Source organism: Prionailurus bengalensis, chromosome E1, assembly GCF_016509475.1.
Source record: "Prionailurus bengalensis isolate Pbe53 chromosome E1, Fcat_Pben_1.1_paternal_pri, whole genome shotgun sequence".
NCBI classification, from domain to species: Eukaryota; Metazoa; Chordata; class Mammalia; order Carnivora; family Felidae; genus Prionailurus; species Prionailurus bengalensis.
The window spans coordinates 13,632,427-13,657,854 of NC_057347.1; the positions used below are offsets into that span (position 1 = coordinate 13,632,427).

The 25,428-nt window shown below is 40.3% G+C and overlaps 1 protein-coding gene across 1 annotated transcript; it reads left to right on the plus strand.

Annotated features, from left to right (window-relative positions):
- The first annotated feature begins 13,276 nt into the window (after positions 1-13,276).
- On the plus strand, positions 13,277-14,224 carry LOC122484713 (olfactory receptor 3A1-like). Its single transcript, XM_043582664.1, has one exon. It carries the CDS (start codon positions 13,277-13,279, stop codon positions 14,222-14,224), a length of 948 nt encoding a protein of 315 aa, XP_043438599.1.
- The last annotated feature ends 11,204 nt before the right edge of the window (positions 14,225-25,428 follow it).

Consider the following 25,428-nt stretch of genomic DNA (forward strand, 5'->3'; position numbering starts at 1 on the left):
ACCAACCGAGCCACCCAGGTGCCCCAAGGTTTTTTACATTTTTACTCTTCAGTGTAAGTACCTCATCTACCTGAAGCTGATTTTTGTGTATGGAGTGAAAAAGATATTGTGTCATATTTTTTTTCCTCTATTTACACACTTTACTGAAAGGTCTTTTTCCTACTGCCCTGTAAGGCTGCCCATGTCACATATCACATTTCTACATATTATTTCCAGGCTCTCTAATGCGTCTTTTTGGTTCATTTCTCTAATTTTGCTCAAATATGACATGGTCTTAATTTCTATACCTTTAAAGTATGATATGATGCCTTGTAGGGCAGTCAGGTGCAGTTTCGTGCAAGAAACTCAGTAAGAGAGTCATATTGTGGAAGTAGCAGCTTTTAGCTGGAATAGAGTCCAGGGTTGAGAACAAGGTTTACCAGAATGAGCATGACTCAGATGTGGAGCCCCAGGCTCGTCCACTGCACAACAGATACCAGCCATATTGTAAGATGGACGGCAAGCATCTGAGGGTGGAAATGTGCTCACTGTTTCCCAACTGGCTAATACACTATAGGCGGAGTCATCTACAACAGACCAGGAAAGAGCTGAAAAAGGTTGGCACTCACATCCAAGTACGTCTTGGTGGCAGAGAGTCACAGGAGTGTATGTGGCAGCAGTTGCTTTTTGAAGTGATTTGGAAGAAGAGGGATGGAAAGTTTCATAGAGTTCCAGCTCTTCTAAATTGTAGATGCACAACATCACGTGAGTTACTGAACTTCTCTGGGCCTGTTTCCTCCTGCGTGTAGTGGGGCAAATAATGAAACTGCATCAAAGAATTATCAGGAGGATTAAGTAAGATAATGCACTAAAATGCAATAGATATTGGTGCTTGTTACCGTATTATTGTTAATACTTGTTGGTCCCCTACCAAGTGCTTTAAGCATGTAATTTTATTTAATTCTTAGACCAACCCTATGTGGTCAGAGAGGTTGTTCTCATTTCACAGATGAGGAAACTGAAACCCAGAGGAGTTCAGCAGCTGGCCCTAAGTCACGCCGTGAATAATTGGAAAGTTAGTCTGACTGTAGCATGCCAATGCTTTTCATATAACACCAGGCTGCCCTGGCAAAGTAGTAGGAGCTGGGGGCTCTATCTCTAAAGAAATGCAAAGTGTTCATTATGGTGGGCAGTTACTGCTTGAACAGGTGGTAGGACACTGAGGGAGGACTAGACAACCTCTCTACATTTTGTTTGTTAATCTCATCATCTGGACCCTTGGCTTCTAAGAACCTGGCTTAAAAGCCAGTGTAGGAGACCCTGGGGATCCCCATGGTCCCTCCTAACACTACTCAATTCTATTACAACTTCTAGAATCATTATGGGACCCAATAATGTAATCCCAGTGTCCCTGAGGGGGAAGGCATTGCATTCCTGAGGACTCATTAGGAAACTGAGTTTGCGAAGTCTTCTCCCTTTTGCCCCTTCCCTTGTGCCTTCTCTTATCCCCAGGCCAATGCAAGCCTGGGAGCTGGCTACTCTCTGATCAGAGCTCTTCTTTGGGTCAAGAATCTGGAAGAGCAAGGCACTCAGGGATGGACTCTGGTTAAGTCCTAGCTCCACCATTAGTTTCATGGTTTGCATTGAAAAGACAGACATTCTAGGGTTTGGAGAGGAAGATGGACGGAAGATGGAGAGGAAGAGTAGGAGGACGCTAGACTCGCTTCATCCCATGAACACAACTAGATAACTATCAAATCATCCAAAATACCCAAGAAATTCACCTGAAGTCTGAAAGAGCAAACTCCACAACTAAAGGCAAAGAAAAGGCCACATTAAAGAAGGTGGGAGGTTGGGGTGCCTGGGTGGCTCAGTTGGTTTAGCATCGGACTTCAGCTCAGGTCATGATCTCACAATTTGTGGGTCCGAGCCCCGTGTTGGGCTCTGTGCTGACAATTCAGAGCCCGGAGCCTGCTTCCGATTCTGTGTCTCCCTCTCTCTGTGCCCCTCACCCACTCACACTTTGTCTCTTTCTCCAAAATAAATAAACATTAAAAAATTAAAAAAAAAAAAAGTAAGAGACATGACAGGGGGGAGAAACACATTGTGGGTGCTGCAAAGGAGAAGGATCTGTGGCCATGGGGAGAGGCCAGAGAGAGAGGAGCACACAAGGAAATGCACAAGGAGAATGTTTCCCCAAAGGTATTGGCTTGGAAAATGGGAGTGGCTAAAATAAGTTCTTGCAACCAGCTGGGCTTAACACCCAGTTTCAAAGGTCAGTGGGCTTGGCTGGGATGGAGCCCTGAGGGCAGTGCACTGCTCCTGGAGGAAGGCAGGGAAACAACCTAAGGGCAGATAGCTGGGAAACCATGATCTGAAGAGAACCTGGGCACACACAAGCACCTACCCCCTGCACTCTGGTGGGATCGCACTTCTAGGTCATGCTCACCTCAGTCACAGCACAGCCTCCCGCCACCAGAACACCAGCAGAAACCCTGCCCCATCACATCTCCCAACCAGAGAGCTCTGCAGGGCCTCAGTTCTGGTGGAGGTGCTGTTAGGTCTCATTTCAACAGACCAGAGCACACCTACTTAAAACTCTTCACATTCAGGCCAGGGACCAAACACTGCTCACAGCAGGCAAAGAGAACCTCTGCAGACGACTGGCCTGAAGAATAGAGCAGCCAAAACACAACAGCAGAGTGCACACAGAACCCAGGAGAAACTCCTTGAAGTGCCAGGACCTGGCACCACATGAACTCGTATTCATAAGGCCATTACCTTCAGGAGCAGGAGACATTTCTGTGGCCTTTCTAATACAGAGAAGAAGGCAGAGACCTAGACAAAATGCCAAGTTGGAGGGATTTATCCCAGATAAAAGAACAAAAGACCTAAGCAAAATAGATATAAGTAAATTCTTGATGGAGAATTTAAAGCAACAGTCATAAGGATACTCATTGGGCTTGAGAAAAGAATAGACGACATCAGTGAGAGACTGATCACAGATAAAAGAGTTTAAAAAGAATCAGAGATGAAGAATGCCATAAACAATATTAGGAACAAGATTGATATAGTGAACAAATAGCAGGCTTGAAGAAACAGAGGAATGAAATAGTGACCTAGAATTATGGAAATAATGAAAATAATGGAAAATAATGGAAAATAATGATGTTGATAAAAGAAAGAAAGAATTGTGCAACATGAGAATGGACTTAGGGAACCCAGTGACTCCATCAGTCATAATGACATTTGTATTATAGGAGTCCCAGAAGAAGAGGGAGGAAGGAGGCAGAAAACTTATTTGAGGAAATAATAGCTGAAAATTTCCCTAAATTGGGGAAGGAAACAGACGTCCAGATCCAAGAATCAAAATCAACAAAAGCAGGCCAACACCAAGACATATTATAATTAAATTCACATAATAGAATGATAAAGAAAAAAAATCTTAAAATCAGCAAGACAAACAAAGTCCTTAACTTACAAGGGAAAACCCATAGGCTAGCAGGAGATTTCTCAACAGAAGTTGGCAAGCCAGAAGGGAGTGGCATGATATATTCAAAGTGCTGAATGGGAAAAATCTGCAGCCAAGAATACTCTATCCAGCAAGGCTATCATTCAGCATAGGAGAGATAAAGAATTTCCCAGGCAAACAAAAACTAAAGGAGTTGATGACCACTAAACCAGTCTTGCAAGAAATGCTAAAGAGGACTCCGAGTGGAAAGGAGACACCAAAAGTGACAAAGACAGGAAAGAATCAGAGAAAATCTCCAGAAACAATGACAAAACAAGTAATAAAAAGACGATAAATACGTATCTATCCATAATTACTTTGAGTGTAAATAGATTAAATATTCCAATCAAAAGATATATGGTATATGGTGTAAGACAATGGTCCAGTTTCATTCTTCTGCATGTTGCTTTCCAGTTTCCCCAACACCATTTGTTGAAGACACTGTCTTTTTCCCATTGGATATTCTTTTCTGCTTTCTTGAAGATTAATTGACTATATAGTTGTGGGTTCATTTCTGGGCTTTCTGTTTTGTCCTGTAGATCTATTTTTGTGTCTATTTTTGTGCCTGTATATATTTGTAATATAACTTGAAGTCTGGAAGTGTGATGCCACCAGTTTTGTTTTGTTTTCTTTTTCAAGGTTACTTTCACTATTCAGGGTCTTTTGTGCTTCCATACAAATTTTGGGATTGTTTGTTCTAGCTCCGTGAAAAACGTGGGTGGTATTTTGATAGGGATTGCATTAAATGTGTAGATTGCTTTGGGTAGTAAGGACATTTTAATAATATTATTTCTTCTGCTCCATGAGCATAGAATGCCTTTCTATTTCAATGCCTTTCTTCTTCAATTTCTTTCTTCAGTGTTTTATAGTTTTGAGAAGACTGAACTTTCACCTCTTTGGTTAGGTTTATTCCTAGGTATCTTATGGGTTTGGGTGCAATTGTAAATGGGATTTATTACTTAATTTATCTTTCTGCTGCTTTATTATTGGTGTATAGAAATGTAACATATTTCTGTATGTTGACTTTGTATCCTGAAACTTTACTAAATTCATGTATCAGTTCTAGCAATTTTTGGTAGAGTCTTTTGGGTTTTCTACATAGAGTATCATGACATCAGCAAATAGTGAAAGTTTTACTTTGTCTATGCTTATCTGGATGCTTTTTATTTCTTTTTGCTGTCTTATTGACGTGGCTAGGACTTCCAGAACTATGCTAAATAACAGTGGTGTGGGTGGACATCTTTTTCTTGTTCCTGACCACAGAGGAAAAGCTATCAGTTTTTCCCCACTTAGGATGATATTAGTGTTTGTTTTTTCACATATGATCTTTATTATGTTGAGGTATGTTCCCTGTAAATCTACTTTGTTGGAGAGTGTTCATAAAGGACTGTTGTACTTCTCAAATGCTTTTTGTGCACCTATAAAGGATCATATAGTACTTATCCTCTCTTTTATTAATGTGATGTATCACATTGATTGATTTGGGAATATTGAACCACCCTTGAAACTCAGGAATAAGCAAAGGAAACAATCAACAAAACTCAAAGACAATCTATGGCATGGGAGAAGATATTTGCAAATGACGTATCTGATAAAATATATCTGATATCCAAAATATATAAAGAACTTATGGGAACTCAGCACTCAAAAATGAATGATCCAATTAAAAAATGAGCAGAAGACATGAGCAGACACTTTTCCAAAGAAGACATACAGGTGGCCAATAGATACATGAAAAGATGCACAACATCAGTGATCATGAGAGAAACACAAACTAACACTATAATGAGATATCACCTCACACCTGTCAGAATGACAAAAATCAACAATACAAGAAGCAACAGATGTTAGTGAGGATGTGGAGAAAGGGGAATGTTCTTACGCTGTTGGTGGGAATGCAAACTGGTGCAGCCACTCTGGAAAATAATATGGAGATTCCTCAAAAAGTTAAAAATAGAGCTACTTATAATGCAGAAATCACACTACTAGGTATTTGCCCAAAGGATACAAAACACTCATTCAAAGGGGCACATGAGCCCTGAAGTTTATTGCAGCATTATCAATAACAGTCAAATTATGGAGAAAGCCCAAGACTCCAACTGATGCATGGATCAAGAAGATTGATAAATATATCGGAATGTTACTCAGCCATCAAAAAGAATGAGATCTTGCCATTTGCAACAAAGTGGGTGGAGCTAGAGTATGTTATGCGAAGTGAAATAAGCCAGAGAAAGACAAATACCATATGATTTAACTTGTATGTGGAATTTAAGAAACAAAGCAAACAAGCAAAAGGGAAAAAAGAGAGAGGTAAACCAAGAAACAAACTCTTAACTATAGAGAACAAACTGATGGTTACCAGAAAGGAGGTTGGTGGGGGGATGGGTGAAATAGGTGATGGGGATTAAGGAGTGGACTTGTGGTTATGAGCACCAGGTATTGTAATGAAGTGTTGAATCACTATATTGTGTATACGCCTGAAGCTAATATTACACTGTGTTAACTAATTGGAATTTAAATTAAAACTTTTTTGAAAAGAAAGAAACTTTCTGGACTTCACTGTCCTTGGGTGATAATGGGATTACCAACATTCCCACGGAACAATATGAGAGATGGAGTAAGGAGCTCTGTGTGAGGCCTTTCTGAGAAAATCAAAAGCATCACAGAGTTGCGAAGCATCATTATTGAGTTCATTAAGGCCTTGGGTTGTTTATCAGCATGTGGTTCCCCAAAGCCCCACTCCTTCCCGGGGTGACTAATTTTTGAGGTCTGCAGGGGATTTGGCACCGCAGTGGATAGAGTCCCACAAAAAGAGATGATCTCACATCTTTCTCACTCACTTTCTTATATATGACCCTTTCCGGGCTCTCTGGGGCCAGGGCCCGCATGATACGGCACCCTCTTCATTCCCTCCCTCAGAAACCTGTCTGGCTCTGTATCTGTAACAAGGTGAGTGTTCTCCAGGGTCCTCCTTCTGTTCCCTAATAATAGGTAAAACACTTGAGTTGTTACCACGCAAGTCAAACCTCCTATTTCAAAGAGGTTATAGTAAAGAGAGTCTTGCCCGGGGTAACAAGTCAAGTGAGGGAAAGGGTTGCCACCCTCCTGTGCCAAAGCACTTTGCCAACACCTGTCATTCTTGGACAAAGCTTGCCTTCTGCTTTTAATTGCAGTGAGTATGAGGGCATTCATATAATCTAGTCCCCCAGCTGGACCCGTTCCTTAGGAAGTAACCTTGGGCCAGACCCTTATCTCAGGTGGGCTGAGTGTCTTCATCATCAGGCACATAAAGCTTTTAGTTGGAATATCAGAGTGGGGAGAGTAAACACCCAGCAGGATAGCTTGGGGCTCACCCAAGAATGGTAATCTAGAAGGACCTCTTCAGTCGAGGTGACCACGATGATCCTGTTTAAGGTGGACTTCTGGGGTGCCTGGATGTCTCGGTTGGCTAAGCGTCCGACTTCGGCTCAGGTCATGATCTCACAGTTCACGAGTTCAAGCCCCGCGTCAGACTCCCTGCTGATAGCCCAGAGCCTGGAGCCTGCTTCAGATTCTGTCTCCCTCTCTCTCTTCTCTCTGCCCCTCCCCCACTCGCACTCTCTCTCAAAAATAAATAAAAACATTAAAAAAAAAAAAAAGGATGGACTTCTTAGATGCATAGACCAGTAGCCATCGTGTTACTGAGCGCAAGTGGGGCTGCCTGTCACCTGAAAGGTGAAGAGACAAGTCTTGATTGGAAAGAAATTTGAGCTTTACTCAGGAGGCTGGCCACCTGAGGAGAAGACAGACTCTCGTCCAAAGACCAACTCCCAGGTTTCTGCCTGGCCCAGAGGTTTATGAAGGGGTTTAAAGTAGTTAGTTAGCAAAAGGAGTGCAGTGGCCTACAACGTTTCTCCATCATGTGTAGACTCTATGATGCCAGCTGCAAATATGATCTCAGTGCTTGGGGGCTGTGCCAGGGAATCCGGTTCCTGTTTTGTGATGTGCAGGAGTACTGTGTTCTTTCTGCAAAGGAGGGCCCAGGTCTACAGGTACACAAAAGGAGGTTAGTAAAATCATTTACGTGACCTGAAAAAGAAAATTATTTTGCTAATAAAAGTGTTAGGCTATCAGAAAGCTAAGGAGGCTTCAAACAGACCTGCTGGCTTCTGTGGCCTGGGAAAGTTCTGGTCCTTCACTCCTCAAGGCCAGTGGGCAAATCTCTCAGAAAATGAATTAGTTTACTACGGATAAAGGGCCTTAGGTCAGCGAGTAAGGAATACATTATCTGGGAGCAAGTTCACACTTACGACCAGCTAGAGTACTGTTATGATCGTAAAATCTCGGTGGTGGTAAGTCTCACCTCTACAGAGTGAGGGTTACCTGGCATCTCTGTGGGGTGTAGTCTTCTGGCCTAGACTTATTTATTCATAGGGTCTATCCCCTCCTAATTGCCAAATTCTTTGCAGCTGTTTTCAAGAAAAGACACTATGTCAGTGAAGGGATTATTTTAACTACTGTCTCAACGGTTCCCAATGCCCCATCTAGATAGAGGGAGTGGATGTTCTTACAACAGCAGTTCTGTGCCTTTTACTCAAACTTACACTTCCTTCAAATCCTATTAATTGTCCCTGGTCTCGCATAAATTCCATCTCATTCAAAAAGCCTTTCCCAACTACTAAAACCCAATCTGATGCCTCCTTTCATTAAAATTTTTTTTGATCTTATGGTCAGGGCTGCCAACTTCATTCATTTATTTATTTCAGAAATATCGAGCACCTACTGTATGCAAAATGTGAGGATAGGCATAGAAACTGCAAAGCTGAGTGAAGCATAATATGCCCGGAAGCCACTTAAAGTAGGCAGAGGAGTAGTGGAGTCACTAGAGAGAAAATGCCATGCAAGAGAGTAACGGAAAGAATTGTCTTGAAGTACGCAGTTAAAATGTTACATGAGTTTTGTGGAGAGGAGCTTGAGATGGAGAAGGATCAGGAAAACTTTTACAGAAGAGAAACATTTTAGTTGAGTCTTCAAGGATTTGAGCAGTTGGGAGTTAGCGAGATGACACTGCAGATAAAATGAACAGTTCGAGGAAAGATAGGGAAGTATGAGATGGAAGAATATGAGATCTTATAACGCAAGTTCAAGTAGATTCAAGAGGGCACTTGGGAGGCAGTTTAATTATTCTCCGATGATGTAATATGTGTGGACAGCTGTTTTGCTCTTATTGACGTCAAATCACACAGTGTCTACTGAATGAGCCTAGGTCTATAATTAGATCTGCAGGGTGACTCAAGAAGAGCTGTGGATTTCTGAGCTAACAAAAGACCTTAGGAGACGCTGCATCAAATTTCTCACCCACATGGAATCTTCTAAGCAGCATCACCTAAAACTGACCACCACCAACATATAAGGACCTAATTTGGATTCTGGCATTGAGGTTTTCATCAACTGTCCTTGCATGTCTGTAGCTGCTGGTCTGCCTTAACTGCACATGTGAAACAAACACGTGTATAGAAAAGAAAATGTCTGCAGGGAGTCAGTTTCTGGCCAAGGGAGCATGAAATGGAAAATGGGAGCAAGACGCCATTGGGGTGGTTTCCACGGACTGTTCAGAGACAAGGATGTTGCAAGATATTCTAAACTCCTGTAATTTTCCTAAATTTGTCATTGTTTTATGCACTATCCATAATTATCAGAAAAACTCTTAACATGAGAAGGGACCAAGTTCTTATTTTTGAGAGAACAAGAATAAAGGGTGATGATTATGATGGTGGAAGGGAGGTTGTGACTGGGGGCACTGTAGCCTGCCATCAGCCAGAGGAAGACCATGAGATACAGCACTGAAGAGGCATGGAAAGCAGGCTGGTTTCCTTTGAGCAACATGGGATATCTTTGGGTAAATGGAAACCAGAGGGCTGGGAGGCAGACTGTTGGTGTCTGAGAAGTGTCCTCACGCACCCGCACTCAGGAGACACCTGAGGTTCTGCTACATTTGGTGACAAATTTAGAAAACCTGAACCAGGCAGACATATCAGAGAAAAGGCTCTCACAGGATAGGCGAGGGAGGAAAGATCCAGAATGAACTCTGTGGTTGGTAGAAAGCAGAACAAAGTGAGGCAGGTGCCGACTGTCACCATGACCACAGAGTCTGCTTGTTGCCAAGCTCCCTACCACAGGTGTGTGAGCTTAAAAGCATGAGGTCTGAAAGGCACAGCCACCTTGTCTAGAGAATAAGTTTCTCAGAAGAGTATGCCCAGAGCAGTCCTAAAGAGAATTGCAGAGGACATAGAATCTTCCAACCCTCAGTAAGTGTCAGGAAATGCCCCTCGGGGCTTGGTTGGAAGCAGCCAATTTGGGCTGGTCAAATCAGTGGACAAACTTCTGGTGTCCTCATACAAATTCTTTCTCTGATAGCCTCAGAGTAATTTGGAGTAGCAAGTATACAATGGGCTGGCCCAGCAATAGGTACATTAAAAAAATTTTTTTAATGTTTTATGTATTTTTGAGAGATCACAAGTGAGGGAAAGGCAGAGAGTGAGGGGGACAGAGGATCTGAAGCAGGCTCTGAGTTGACAGCAGTGAGCCTGATATGGGGCTTGAACTCATGAACTATGAGATTATGACCTGATCCGAAGTCGGATGCTCAACTTTTGCCACCCAGGTGCATGAGCAATAGGTACATTTTTAAAAAATAGAAAACCAGACACTTTGAAGTATAGTCAGTATTCACTCTAATCCCAACAACTCCAGCCCCACAATGCTCCAACCATAGTTTCCTCTTTAGTAAAATGAGGGAGTAGATATTCTCCAAGGTGTTAATCAACTTGGTCCTTCTTTGATTCAATGACACTATATACAGGGTACACTGAATACAGCTATGTGCACTGATGAGGCCACGGTGTGGATAAGGGTTATAATCAAAATATTTAACAAGTACCAGGCTGGTAATCTCTACCAATGGATTCCAGCTAAATATTACCCTGGATGTGGGCCTCCCACCGTGACTCAGGATCTACATTATTTTGATGGAAAACTGATCTTGTATCTTGGATTTTAAAGCATTTCTCAATATTTAGGAACCTACCTTCATAATTCCTATGTCATGATAAATACAGTTGTAGAAATCACAGTTTTCAATTATTATTATCTACGATGCTTTTAATTACCCTTTTTAAAATCCTTAAATGTTTCCAGGGACCAATGTTAGCAAGTTACTATATTTTAAAAGATCCATCAAAAAGAAAAAAGTCAAAGGTATTAGTTTAAGAATTAGAAAATAAAGATAGTCTTAAAACATTCATCTTCTGCTAAAGCATGCACACAAAGAATAAAATAGGCCATAAGCTTCCATTGATGGATACCACATAAATTAATTTGGGTCATTTCCAGAAGGTTCAGGGAGTTGCTACTTGGCAGATTAAAGGTTTCGAACGATTTGTTGATCTTGATTTGCCTCGCTGATCCACGAAGTAACAAAATAACATTTACACCATTGTACTTCCTTTATGAGTACAACCTACTTGTAATGGAATAGAAGACTTGCTTGCCAAAATTAATTTAATGGGTTAAATTAATTAATTAATTAATTAACGGGTAAGCAAGTCTTCTATTCCATTACAAGTAGGTTGAACTTGTAAAGGAAATACAATGGTGTAATTGTTATTTTATTACTTCATGGAGCAGTGAGGCAAATCAAGATGGGTGTACCATTCTAAACCTTTATTTAATCTGCCAGGTTGCAGCTCCCTGAACCTTCTGGAAACATGACAGAGAGAAGGAGTCTTTGAGCTACTATTGCCTTTGAGCTACTATATCTGCAATCTGGAGAAAGCAGGTCATTAAAAAACATATTTATTGTTATAAAAGTTATCAGATTTGTTGTAGATCATTTGAAAGCAAAAGAAAAGTGGAAAGAGTAATTAAAATTCTCCCATATTCCTAAAAGTCAGTGGAACTGAGCAATGTTTATTTTGGGCCATTTTTTAGGTGTCTACATATATGACTCAGGTATAAATTTATATATTTACAATATATATTATATTATATTATTATAATATATATAACATTATATTATATTATATTGTATTATATTATATTATATTATATTATATTATATTATATTATAATTTATATTATAAGATTTCACCTTACGATTGGGACTTTGGGTTTTATAGCTAATTATTGTAGGCATATAAGGAATACAGTGACTTGTGCTTAATTATTTTTTATCTAATTTGCTAATATCTTAATAATTCTAAGAGTTTACCAGTTTTTTATCCTCTCTTGAGTTTTCTATTTAGACAATTTTATTATTTTCAAATGATTCTTTTCTTTCTTGTTTCCATTATTTAAGCATTTTGTTTCTCTTTGCCTAAAAATGTTTAGAGTAATGAGAAATACCTGAAGTAACAAAATTTTTTTAATGTTTTATTTTATGTTTAGAGAGACAGAGGGTGAGCAGGGGAGGGGCAGAGAGAGAGAGAGACACAGAATCCAAAGCAGGCTCCAGGTTCTGAGCTGTCAGCACACAGCCTGATGTGGGACTTGAACCCATGGATATGAGATCATCATTTTGACCTGAGCCAAAGTCAGACACTCAACCAACTGAGCCACTCAGTCTCCACCACTCCCTTCCCTACCCACCCCACCCCCCAACCGTGTCTGATTTTAATAGAAATGTCACTACTACTTCACCATTATGAACCATTTGTAGTGGATATGGCCTATCTCATAAAGTGGTGTTCTTCCACTTAAAGTAACTACAAGCAGTTTTTTTTCTTTTTTCTTTAAGTATGTATGTAGACATTTATGAATTGTCCTTTGGAAAACTTTCCTCCTTTTAAGCGCACAAGTTTGCTAAGTATATTAATAGATTTACTAATATGAAATCATCCTCTCCTATAAAATCTATTAGGTAATGGTGGCTTTCATTTCTTGTACTTAGGATTTCTGCACACATGTTATCGAATGGGAATAGTGTAGGATAATTCCATTTTCTTGCTATTATCATTCCATTTGAGTGTCAGAATTTGCTAACTTTAAAAAACGAATTGGAAGGCTTTCATCTTTTATAAGCTAAGAAAATTTATATTACATGAAAATTATATTTACATTGATAGTTTAAAATAATTTGTATGTAAGGTATAGGAGCCTAGAGTCTACACATGGAAGCACATTACTGCCTATTTTTTTTCCTTTTTTTTTTTTTTTTTTTTTTCAATTGTACCTGGTTTATTTGGTTTGGGGACTGTTCTTGAATTGATTGTTCAAATTTAGGAACAGATAGTATACCAAGGTTACTTTATTTATTTTTGGCCTCTGGTTATGCTGCCTTTACAATTCCTAATTTTGTGTATCTTGACAATTTTCTTGCTGATTTGATATATATTTATTCCTTTGTAAGGACTTTTGATCACTTTATAAGGACTTATGATCAATTCTTCTGCTGTTTCTATTTTTACTAGCTATTCACTTTCACTTTTAGCATGATATTTCTCCAAATCTCCTCATACAGGTTGTTGGTAGAAGGACCTCATTCCCTGATTCTAGGGAACACTGGAAGAAAGGATTTATAGATCTCTTATAAGGAGGGGGGATACCAAGGTAGTTGTGTAACTCACCTGGAACTTGGGTGAGGACATTGAGGTGAAGACTGAGCGTTAATGAGAGATGTGTGGCCTGAGGAGTGGGAAAATATCCACTAGAGACACGTGGGAATTTACCCTGGGGCTTGGCATTTGAGAGTGAGTCCGTGTATTTTTCTTGAATAACTAAATTAGGAAGATTGATCCCTTTCAGGGACACATGGACCCAGAATCCAGGACCAATGGAACAGCTGTTACTGAGTTCATCCTGCTGGGCTTAGTGGAGACACCAGGGCTACGGCCAGTTGTCTTTGTAGTCTTCCTCTTAGCCTATCTGCTCACTGTTGGGGGCAACCTCAGCATCCTGGCCGCCATCTTGGTAGAGACCAAACTCCACACCCCCATGTACTTCTTCCTGGGGAACCTATCGGTGCTGGACGTTGGGTGTATCACCGTCACTGTTCCCTCAATGTTGGCTCGTCTCCTGTCCCACAAGCGTACTGTTCCCTATGGAGCCTGCCTCACACAGCTTTTCTTCTTTCATCAGTTGGCTGGTGTGGACTGCTTCCTGTTGACAGCCATGGCCTATGACCGATTCCTGGCCATCTGCCAGCCCCTCACCTACAGCACCCGAATGAGCCAGACAGTCCAGAGGATATTGGTGGCTGTGTCCTGGGCTTTAGCCTTCACTAATGCACTGACCCACACAGTAGCCATATCCACCCTGAACTTCTGTGGTCCCAATGTGATCAATCACTTCTACTGTGACCTCCCACAGCTCTTCCAGCTCTCCTGCTCCAGCACCCAACTCAATGAGCTGCTACTCTTTGGTCTGGGTATCCTCATGGCAGGTGCACCTGTGATTCTCATTGTCACCTCCTACATCCATGTGGCAGCTGCAGTCCTACGAATTCGTTCTGCTGAGGGCAGGAAAAAAGCCTTCTCCACATGTGGTTCTCACCTCACTGTGGTTGGCATATTCTATGGGACAGGTGTCTTCAGCTACATGAGGCTGGGCTCAGTGGAAGCTTCAGACAAAGACAAAGGGATTGGCATCCTCAACACTGTCATCAGCCCCATGCTGAACCCACTCATCTACAGCCTTCGGAACCCTGATGTACAGGGGGCTCTGTGGCAGGTGCTCACGGGGAAACGAGCCCTTGCATAAAAGTGTATCAGGAGGGTAGAACCACAGGAAGTGTTTCCTGTCTCTCTTAGATCCTTGAGCAAGATGACTTTTGTTATGAAGTGAGACTCCTTGCTCTCCCTGATAATGTGTGTGTGGGTTCTGTAAACCGGAATCCTTGACTAGTTGCCTTTTGGGCCTAGCTACTCTTCCCACTCCAGATGGAGGTGGAATCCAGGAAGCTCTGCATCCTGAGAGACTCATGGTCCTACAGGCAGGACCTTTTGTTTATTTTTTGCTGAGTTCCCCAACAATACACCAGCAAAGATTCTTTCCAAACTAGAATATGGAAAGTCACAGCTTGGTACCAAATATTAGTGCACCCTCCTGTCTGGATTCCCCTGAAATAGCTCCCCCAATGTGCTTTGACACAAGGATCCCACACAAGGTTCTGGACCCAGTACAATATAATTTGAGACACTGAGTACCCTGTCTGCATTGCAAGATTCTGAGGTATTTAGCAGTGGAGGAGTTATACTTCCTTTGGGACTTCTTCTTTTTTTTCTGAAATGGAAATATCACTCATTGATTTTAAATTTCCCATTAGAAATTATGTTTATAAAAATGAAAACAAAACACAATTTTACCAATGAAAAGTGAAAATCAAATCTTCACCCTCTCTGTCCACACCCTTCATAATTCAATTTTCAAGAAGAAACCACTGTTAAGAATTTGGTGCTTCCCTTCTAATTTTTTATACATATAAAATAGGGGCATGTTGTACCATGTCTTTTTGTTAAACATTACTTGGTAGACTTTATTATCTGGCAAAATATCTAGAAACTTACCTCCTCTATTTTAATAATTGCTTAGTGCTAATTTATTAATTAACCATAATTTGCTTAACAATATTCCTTTTGATGGAGTTTAACTATTTCTAGATTTACTCCAATATGAGCAATAATATTCTTCAAAGATGTGTTTTTATTATCTTGCAAGCATTTTCATAAGTTCTAATTAATAAGATTTCTGCGTTGAAAAATATAAAAACTTAGATTGTTAAATATGTATTTCCCTCTTATCCCACAAAAATTCACTCTTTTACTGTTACAATAATGGGTGAAACTGCTTGCCTCCTACAGCTTTAACAGTAACTATTATAAATAAATTCTTCTTTTTTAATATTTATTTATTTATTTTGAGTGACAGTAAGAGAGAAAGAGAGGGGGGAGGGGCAGAGAGAAAGGAAGAGAGAGAATCCCAAGCAGGCTCCATGCTGTCAGCACAGAGCCCAACACAGGGCTCCATCTCACAAACCATGAAATCATGACCTAAGCTGAAATGAAGAGTTGGATGCTTTATAAACTGAACCACTCAGGCGCCCCAATAGAAACAAATTCTTCTAATTTTTGACATGATAACAGTTGTAAAATATTAATTATTATTTTAATATGCGTTTCTTTGACATCACGTAAGGTTGAATACAGTTTCAAACGTTTGTTATCCATGATATGGACTGAATTGTATCCCACCAAAATTCATGTGCTAAAGCCCTTAACCCCCAATGTGACTGTATATGGGATAGGGTCTTTATGAAATAATTAAGGCTAAATGAGATTAATTAGGAAGTATTAATGAGGTATTTCAGGAAGTAGTTAAGTTTATATTAGGTTGGAGCCCTAACCTGCTGGCCTGTGGTCTAGAAGAGAGGAAGTGCCATTCCATGTGAAGACAAAGTGAGAAGACAGCCATCTGCTAGCCAGAGAGAGCTCCACCAGAACCTGGCCGTGCTGGCGCCTGATCTTGGACTTCTAGCCTCCAGAACTGTCAGAAAATAAATTTTGTTTTTTAAACCCCCGAATCTATGGTATTTTGTTATGGAGGCCTGGGCTAATATAATTATTAGTATTTCTTCACTGGGAATTAATTTTTTCCAAAGTTTATTGAGAAATAATTGACAAATATAATTGTATATATTAAAGTGTACAACATGATATATAGAGATATATAGATATAGATACATATAAATATAGGTATATAGATAGATATATGCACACATTATGAAATGATTACCAAGAACAAGATAATTAACACATCCTTTATTTCACATAGCTAATTCTCCTGTGTGTGTGTGTGTGTGTGTGTGGTGAGAATGTTTAATGTCTATTCAGCCAGTTTCAAGTATACAGTTGCGTATTATCAACTATATTCACCATGCTGCACATTAGATTCTCAGAACTTATTCATCCTATAACTGAACACTTGTACCCTTTGCCCTACATTTCCCCATTTTGTCCTCTCCCCCAGTCCCTGGCAACCACAACCACCATTCTAGTGTCTGTTTCTATGAAGTTGGCTTTTTTTTTTTTTTTTTTTTTAAGATTCCACATACACATGATACCACACCAAATTTGTCTTTCTCTGCCTGGCTTATTTCACTTAGCATAATGCCATCAAACCCCATCCTCACTGTCACTACAGGAGTTCTATTGTGTGTGTGTGTGTGTGTATGTGCGCGTGTGTGCGTGTGTATCAGTATCTATCTATATATCATATTTTCTTTATCTAAACATCTATCAAAGGACTTTAGGCTATTTATATATCTTGACTATTGTGAATAACACTGCAATTAACATGGAAGTACAGATATCTCTTTGAGATAGTTGATTTCATTTACTTCGGATCTATAACCAGAAGTGAGATTGCAAGATCGTAGGGTAGTTCTATATTTAATTTTTTGAGGAACTTCCATACTGTTTTCCATAGTGGCTGCACCAGGTTGCATTCCCACAAGTAGTGCACAAGGTTTGTTTGTTTGTTTGTTTGTTTTTCCTCCATATCCTCATCAACACTTACTGTCTTTGGTCTTTAATAATTGCCATACTGACAGGTGTGAGGTGATATCTCATGATAGTTTTGATGTGCTGATTATTAGTGATGTTGAACACCTTTTCAAGTACCTGTTGGTCACTTGGATGTCTCTTTGGAAAAATGTCTATTCAGGTCCTTTGCCCATTTTTAAAATGGATTTTTTTATTGTGCTGAATGAGTTCTTTATGTATTTTGGATACATAAAGACCCTCTATCAGATTACATGGCTTGTAAATATTTTCTGCCATGTCATAGGTTGCTTTTTCAGTTTATTGATGGCTTCCTTTGCTTTGTAGATGCTTTTTAATTTGATTGTAGCTCCCTCAGCTGAGGTCAACCTTGGCAAAGACCACAGGGGTCTTTGGTGGCCCAAACAGTGATGGCTAGGGCTATTGGGGTCCTTGGTGGTGAAAGCTGCTGGCATTCTCCTGTTCTCCTATTTTGCCCATGGGGGTAAGCTCTACCTGAGGGGACCCCTCTCGGCCCCAGGTCTAGTGGGCTGGCACCCACAGTGACCACAGAGTCAGGGTCCTGGGGTTCAGGTGCACTTGCTATGGTGGTGGTGTCGGTGTCTGACATGTGAACATGTGCAGGTATCCCATGGAACTGGGGTCTGGGTTTCTGGGGCTTACCATAGTGACTTAGGCTCTAAGTGGGAGGGGAAATGCTACAGTGGCTGGCCCAGGGATGACAAGAGGTAATGGTAGCTTGGGCCTAGGTGGCAGGGTGCAGCAGCAGTTGGGGCGAAAGCTCCAACTCAAGACCCCAGAGTGTAGAGCAGCAACAGCACAGCCCTGGTGATGGTGGATCAAAGCCCTGAGTCAAGACACCGGAAGTAGGGCAGAGAGCTGCAGCAAAGCAACCTGGTGACGGTGAGTCTCTGCTGAGACTAGGACCTAGGGGTTGGGAGACAAACCAGAGCCCCTGTGATGGAATGTCAGGGCCCTGGCTTAGGGCTTAGGTTGCAGAGCACAGGGCAATGGCAGGACTCCCTGGTGATGGCAGGTCAAACTTTCTGCTTAGGAGCCAGAATGTGGTCACACAGCAGTGCAGCTTGGCTTGGTGATCGTGGGTCAAAGCTGTGACTTGGGACCTCGTGTGTGGGATACTGAGCAGTGGCAGCTCCTATTTTGTAAATGGCAAGGCACTGTGGTCTTCAGAGAACTGGACACAACAGTGATGGAGCTCCTGGAGATGAGCATGCGACCTCCTTATCCTGCCTGCCACCTGGCTAATCTCACAGCTTCCTGAAAATTGTTTTTTTATGTCCTTTGCTTCTTTTTCTACTGAATTGTTAATTTTTTAATTGATCTGTGGGAACTCTTTATGTATTTGCGTATCTTTGGCCATATATTTTACGGATAATTCTACACAGTATTCCAATTTACCATTTTTCTTTCATTTTTGTTTCTGATGTCTTCCAACAATCAGAAGTTCAATAGTTTTGTGTTTTCAAATATATTTTTTATAAATAAACTCATAGGCACTATCCTTTAAGTATTACTCCTTTCCCATGATCTCTGAACAACTTCTAGAGCTTCAGTTCAATATAGTTTTCATTTATCTTTAGAAAAATGTTACTGAATGATGAAAAGCCTTAACATTCGTATGTTCAATCATTAAGACAACAACGCAAGCCTAACTCTGGAAGGTCAGCTCCTCATAAGACCAATGAGTTAAGGTCATAATTCTTTGCAGTGAGAATAAGTAGCAGATATAATTGGAGAGCAAGAGGGTTGTACTGGAGGCAGCAGCTGAAGTCGATCCCAGTTCTGTGCACCAGGCTATTGGGTGGTGCAGAGGCCACTATCACTGAGAGTAGGATGCCTTAGGCTCATCCTGGGGCATAATTCATGGTGAATTAGAAGCCATATTGGTCACAAACAACAGGATAAACAAGTATATCGTTTGGAGGAAAGGGGTTAATTGGACAGGGGTGGAGGAGTCAATCACATAGCATAATTGTTGAGATCATGTGCTTTGGAATTAGACAAATTCAAGTTTGAGCCCCAACCCCTCAAAGCCCTGAGTGTGTGGCCTTCGGCAAATTACTGAGTCATCCTGAACCTCAATTATTTGTCTCTAAAATGGGAATAGTAACGATTTCTACCTCATGAAATCATTGTAAGGGTTGATTGCGATTTAGTGCATATAAATGTTATGGTGTGGGGTCATGTACATATTATCAATTATTATTATGTTAATAGCAACACTGGTAGTCTGCTACTAGGAACTCTATATGTGTTATTTCATTTAGTCTTCCCAACAACCTTTTGAGAGAATATCACTCTCATTCTTCAAAAAAGGAAACTGGAGTCCATGGGGTCTCAGTAGTTGCTAATACCTGGAAGAGCAGGTCTATCTGTCTACAAAGTGCGGCAGGATTCCCAAAGAGAGTACGCTATCCCATGGACTTGGGTAAATTATTGAGGAGGAAGACACAAGAGTCCAAGGGTTACACTATATAACCTCTCCAATTTCCTCTCTCATCATCTCTATCACTAAATTCTCATCTTCTAAAGGCCTAACCCAGGTAGTGATGGTGGGATCACCCTTCCCAGGGGTCCCCTGGTCCCTTCCAGCACAGCACAGCACACTGCTTCAACTACCTCTCTCAGGATCATTTTGGGACTCCCAAGACACAATGTCTGTGGCCCTCGGTAACAAGGCCCCAGGGGCCTTTGTGGGGGTGAGGAGGGGGATGTACTTTGTTCCTGAGGATTCATTAAGAATTTGAAGTGGGAAAGGGCACCTCCAGTTTTTGCCTCCTCTCTTGGGCTTCCTTCTCATCTCAGGTTAGGAGTCAGGTTGTATCTGCCCCCAAGTCCTGTTTGGACCAGACAAGTGGAAGAGGGAAACCCTTGGGCTGGGGACCCAGATTCGGTGCTGGCTCCATGTCTAGTTCCCTGGATGACCTTGAGAAAGCAAAGACCTCCCCTATGTCCCCTTCTGTTAAATGGAGTTCTTAGGATAACCATCCCATCTACCCCCATAGATCAATATGGGGGATGGAGATGTTTGGAGAGATTCTAAATCACCACAGATGCATGAGGCACCACTGCTTTACCACTGTCCTATTTATTAAGACTTGTATTTACTTAGCTCGCCCCACCTGCTCCTCCCCACTCTTGGGCAATTTTAAGGACACAAGAGGATTACCCTGTGGTGGAGAAGTCCCATGACAGAGATGGCCTCTACCTCTTTTAATCTCATTTCCATATATATCCCCCCAGAGTTGCTGACTGAGTTTGTGCAGATTCTCACTCCCTTTACATCCCTTCCCATGCAACCTCACTGGTCTCTGTGCGGTAACAGGTGACTTTTCCCATGATCTTCCCTCCGCTCTTGTGTAAAATGGAAGAAAATTTATTTGTTACTCAGTAAGTCAAACCTCCTGGTTTTACAGGCACAGCAACCAAAGTCTCAAAAGCAAAACTAAGAGAGACATGCTCAGGATGACATATCAGGTGAGTGAAAGAGCCGGGACTATGAACCAGAGATTGAGGCTCCTCGTCTAGGCATCTTTACCAATTCCCTCTTTCCTAGATGAAGCTTTTTTGTTTTTTCCTGACTGTTAAGGATGAGTGGGATGAGATTCAGTGTTCAACTTCCCTGCCCAGAACCAATCCTTGCTGGACAGCCTCACCAGATTACTGAGACCACCACTAGTACATGGAGGCCCTACTGGGACCTCAGAGCAGGGAGTTCTCACAGCATGACGGAAGTCTAGGACTCATATGAACCCCCAAGAATGGCGATCCAGAAGGGCTTCCTCATCGGTTATCACTCTTGTGATTTCATTAGCCACAGACACCCCAGATCAATAATCTGGTGAACAACCCAGAACTTAGGAAATCTTGTGTAAGTTTCATCCCTCATCGATTGAGGGCTAGACAGAAGCTACTAGGGGAACATAATATTCTGGCTCATGACTTACTTGTTTTTGAGGAATATTTCTTCCGATTGTGGAAACTATGTTGGAAGTTTATATAAAAAGCTGCATGCCAGTATGTAGATTGCTACATGCACTGCATGCCCCATCTAGATGAGTGGAGGAGTCATCCCTACAACAGTCCCTTGTGCCTTTCACTTGACTCTACCTCAACCAAATCATACCAATCCTTCAAAGTCTAGGAAAATTCCCACTTTTCCAGAAACCCTTTCATCACTACTATAGCCCACAAAGATGCCTCTTTGTCAGAAAGCCTATTTGTCAATGAATGCAGTTATTCATTCATTTATAAAATGGTGCATAACTAAAATAAGTTTATGCATATAGTTCCTAAATTCAGATACGAATCTCATGCTTAAATTGGACTGAGGGAGCTGCACTAAATCACTAAATGATTATGCCAGAAGGCACAGTGGTAAGTGCCATGTGGAATATAATTAAAGTGTGGTGGGAATGTTGAAGATGTAAATATCACTTTAAAATGGGCACAGGTCAGGAAGGTATTTCTGGAAGAGGTAGTATTTGAGCTGAGTCTTGAAGACTTTGAGCACGTGACAATGGAAGAAGGATAGTCTATAGAGAGAAAGTAGCAACAGCCAAGGTGGGGATATAGGAAGTCACAGAATTTGCAATCTGGTGACATGGATTGAAATAAAGAGGGAAATTGGGGGCAACTTCTGACTGTGGCCATGATCCAGCCAAGACACTTGTTTGAACCTGAGCTACTTCGGCCTGCAAGTCAAGACTTTGGGATCTGCAAGGGCACAAACCACAGCAAACATGAGAGTGGGTTTTTGAGTCATGAGAATGGATCAGATACAGATTCAGAGAGAATTTCAGGAGAAAGACATGCCTTCATGATCCTTCAGATGCCTTGGGTTACCTTGAGTGGTGGTATGTGTAAAGGACAAGAGTGGGGGCTCCGGAGTCAGATTACCAGAGTTAAAATCCTGCCTCTGCTATTTGCTTTACGTGACTCATGTTCTCTCTGTAAAATCGGGACTACAAATGGGATCCATCTCATAGTAGGGGGTGTGAGGAATAAAGGAGTTAATACATTTAAAGCACTTAGAACGGTGCACAGTGCCTCGCTCGGGGTAATTCTCCTAACAGCTTTTAGCTGCAATTGTTTTCAGGGAATCCCCCAAGGAAATTCTGTCGGTATCAAATATGTTGGGACCACCTACATATCATAGGGGAAGGGATTGCTGGTTTCTCTTTTGTGCACTTACTTTATTGTGATATGGGGTTTAGTGGGTATTCCATGATCATGCCCATGAGGTGGTACTTCATCAAATACTATAAAAATAATCTGCAGGGCACCTGGGTGGCTCAGTCAAACATCCGACTCTTGATTTCGGTTCAGGTCATGATCTCCTCTGGGATGGAGTCCCTTGTCAGGCTCTGCACTGACAATGTGGAGCCTGCTTGGGATTCTCTCTCTCCCTCTCTCTGTCCCTCCCCAGCTTGTGCATGCACTCTTAAAATAAATAAATGAACTTAAAAAAAAATCTGCATTCGTTGTAGACAAATCATAAAGTAGAGAAGAGGAGAAGAAAGATAATAAAGCCCATTCATATTATTACTCAACCACTGACAAAGTTTGGTATTTCTTCCCAGTCTTGTTTCTGTGTGTGAGTGTGAAAGTGTGTGTTTTTGTCTTTGTTAATATTGAAATAACACCGTGTTGTACAGTTTTGCATCCTGCTTTAGTCTTAACATTATATCATAAGCATTTCATTTTTTAATTTGTTTTTTTTTTGCATTATGTTTTCCACCAGTGTACATTGATGGTATATAAGGAATGAATAGATTTCTGTATATTTGATTTTTATCTCGATACTTTTTTCTAATAATTCTTGATTACCTTTTGTGGACAATCAACACACTTGCTTTCTCTTCCTTTCCAATATATAAACTTGATTTTTCTATTTCTTGACATTAGTTTGTAATGATTCTAGGACAATAATAAAAATAGATGTAATGGTGGGGATCCCTCTCTTGCTCCTTATCCCTTTCATAGGATAATTTGTTACTTTCCATTAGCAATAATCCTGCAGTATCCCTCTACTCTTAGGTGACTACAGCTGGGTGTTTTCCTTTTAAATCCACAATGGATTGTAACCTGTAAAAGGTACTTTTTAGGCAACTGATCTAATATATACTTACATTTACATATATTAGATCAGCCTCAATTTTTTATAAGAGCTCTCTTAATCATGATAGACTACTTCTTTTAATATTCTGATATTTAAAACTCTCTATAGTTATATTTAGCATTTTGTTTCTATAGTCATAACTAAAGTTGCTCTCTAGTGATATTTCATATATTTCTTCCAAAAATTTTATATTTGTAGTGTCAGGTGCGTGCTAACTTCATAAAAAGCATTGGGATGCTGGACGTAGAGGGTATGATGACATAAGTGAAATAAGTCCGACAAAGAACAAATACCATATGATTTCACTTATATGTAGAATCTGAAAATCAAAATAAAACAAAGAAGAAACAGGCCCATGAATACAGGGAACAAACTGGTGGCTGCCAGAGGGAAAGGAAGGTAGGGGATGGGCAAAATGGGTGAAGGGGAGTGGCACGTATGGGCTTTCAGTTGAGGAATAAATATGGAGATGAACGGCATGGCACAGGGAATAGAGTCAATGGTGTTGTAATAGCGTTGTATGTGACAGATGGCAAGCGTTGTATGTGACACTTGTGGGCACACCATAACATATAGACTTGTCCAATCACTATGTTGTAAATCTGAAACTAATGTAACATTGTGTGTCAACTGCAATTTTTTTAAAGATATTAAGAAAGTTAATTCATTTTCTGGAGTTGCAGGAAAGTTTATATAGAATGAGAATATTCTATTCATCAAAATTAAACCAAACTTCTCTCAACAGTTTTGTGAGGCTAGAGATCACTACTGGGGCAATTATTTCTTTGACAGTTTTTTTTAACTTTCTTCCCTGTTTCTGGTTTACTTGGGTATTGAGACTGTCCTTGAATATATTTTAGTTTATATTTTCCTAGAATTGTGCCTATTTTATTGAAATTTTCCACTTAAATAATATAGTTTAGCGTATTCTCTTAAAATTTAATTTTTCCTTTGTATTTCTGGCTGTAGCCCTTTCTAATTCCTAATTGTTTATATTCCACCATTTTTTTCTTATTTATTCCAGATGGAATGTCCCAGATGGCAGTCCATCTGATTCTTTAACTAGACGTATGGTTTTTTAAAGTTATTATTAACTGAGTATAGTTGATACACAATGTTACATTAGTTTCAGGTACAACTTAGCAATTTGACAAGTTTATACATTATGCTACGTTTACCATATGTCCCCTTACATCGTTACTGCAATATCACTGACTGTATTTTTATACTGTGTCTTTTATTCCCATGACTTGTTCATCCCATAACTAGGAGATTTATATCACATACATGTGTGTGTGAGTGTGAGTGTTCCCTTCTTTTTAAAGTGAACCAAAAAATGCTGTATTTATTCTACCAGTTGTGCTTTATATTTAGTAATATGGCTTTGATAGCTTTCAGATCAGCACAGACAGAACTGTTTCTTACAGCTGCACAGTACTCTTTTGTAAGGATATATACCATATTAATTTACTAAGCCATCTTGCGATGAACACAGGTTGTTTTCAATTATTTGCTCTTACAAACCATGCTGCAACAAACAGTATCACACAAATGCCATTTCTTACATGTGATCATATATCTGTTGGATAAATTCCCAGAAGTGGAATTTCCAGGTAAAAAGAAAACACGTATGTAATTTTGTCTCACAACTATTCTACAAATTCCCCTTGCAGCCAACCTTAGCCTGCAACCATACAGAGAATGAGATTTAGGGAAATGTGGCTCCAGCTTAGCTAAATGGCTAGAATTTTCAACTTTTAATAGAATCATCCATTTGCATTATGTAAAAAAATTTTTTTCTATATTTTGAGTCATCTTTACATGATGAAAATTCTTTGATTTTTCCCCAAAACTTCCTGCTTTAATTTTTATACTTAAATCTTTGATCTATTTAGAATTTATTTTTGTAAAATATATAAGGTACGCATACAACTTCAGTTTTTCCCAGCTAGCTGTGCTATTGCCTCTCCAGCATTTATCAAATAGTACATTTTCCCACTGACTTAAGATGCCACTTATATCATGTATGAAATTCCTGTATTACGTCAGTAACGGACATTTCATTTCTATTTTTCTAAAGCTTGTAAAGTGTTGCTTTACTTTATATTTTCCAGCTTTATTGAGGTGTAACTGACAAATAAAATTATAAAATATTTAAAGTGTTCAACACGATGGTTTGATACATTTCCGTTGTGAAAGGATTCTCACAATCAAGTTAACTAACACATCCATCACCTCACATATTTACCTTTTCCTTTGTGTCT

What these genes read in the sequence shown, in the direction of transcription:
- LOC122484713 (XM_043582664.1), top strand. Translation starts at nt 13,277, where the DNA reads ATGGACCCAGAATCCAGGACCAATGGAACAGCTGTTACTGAGTTCATC.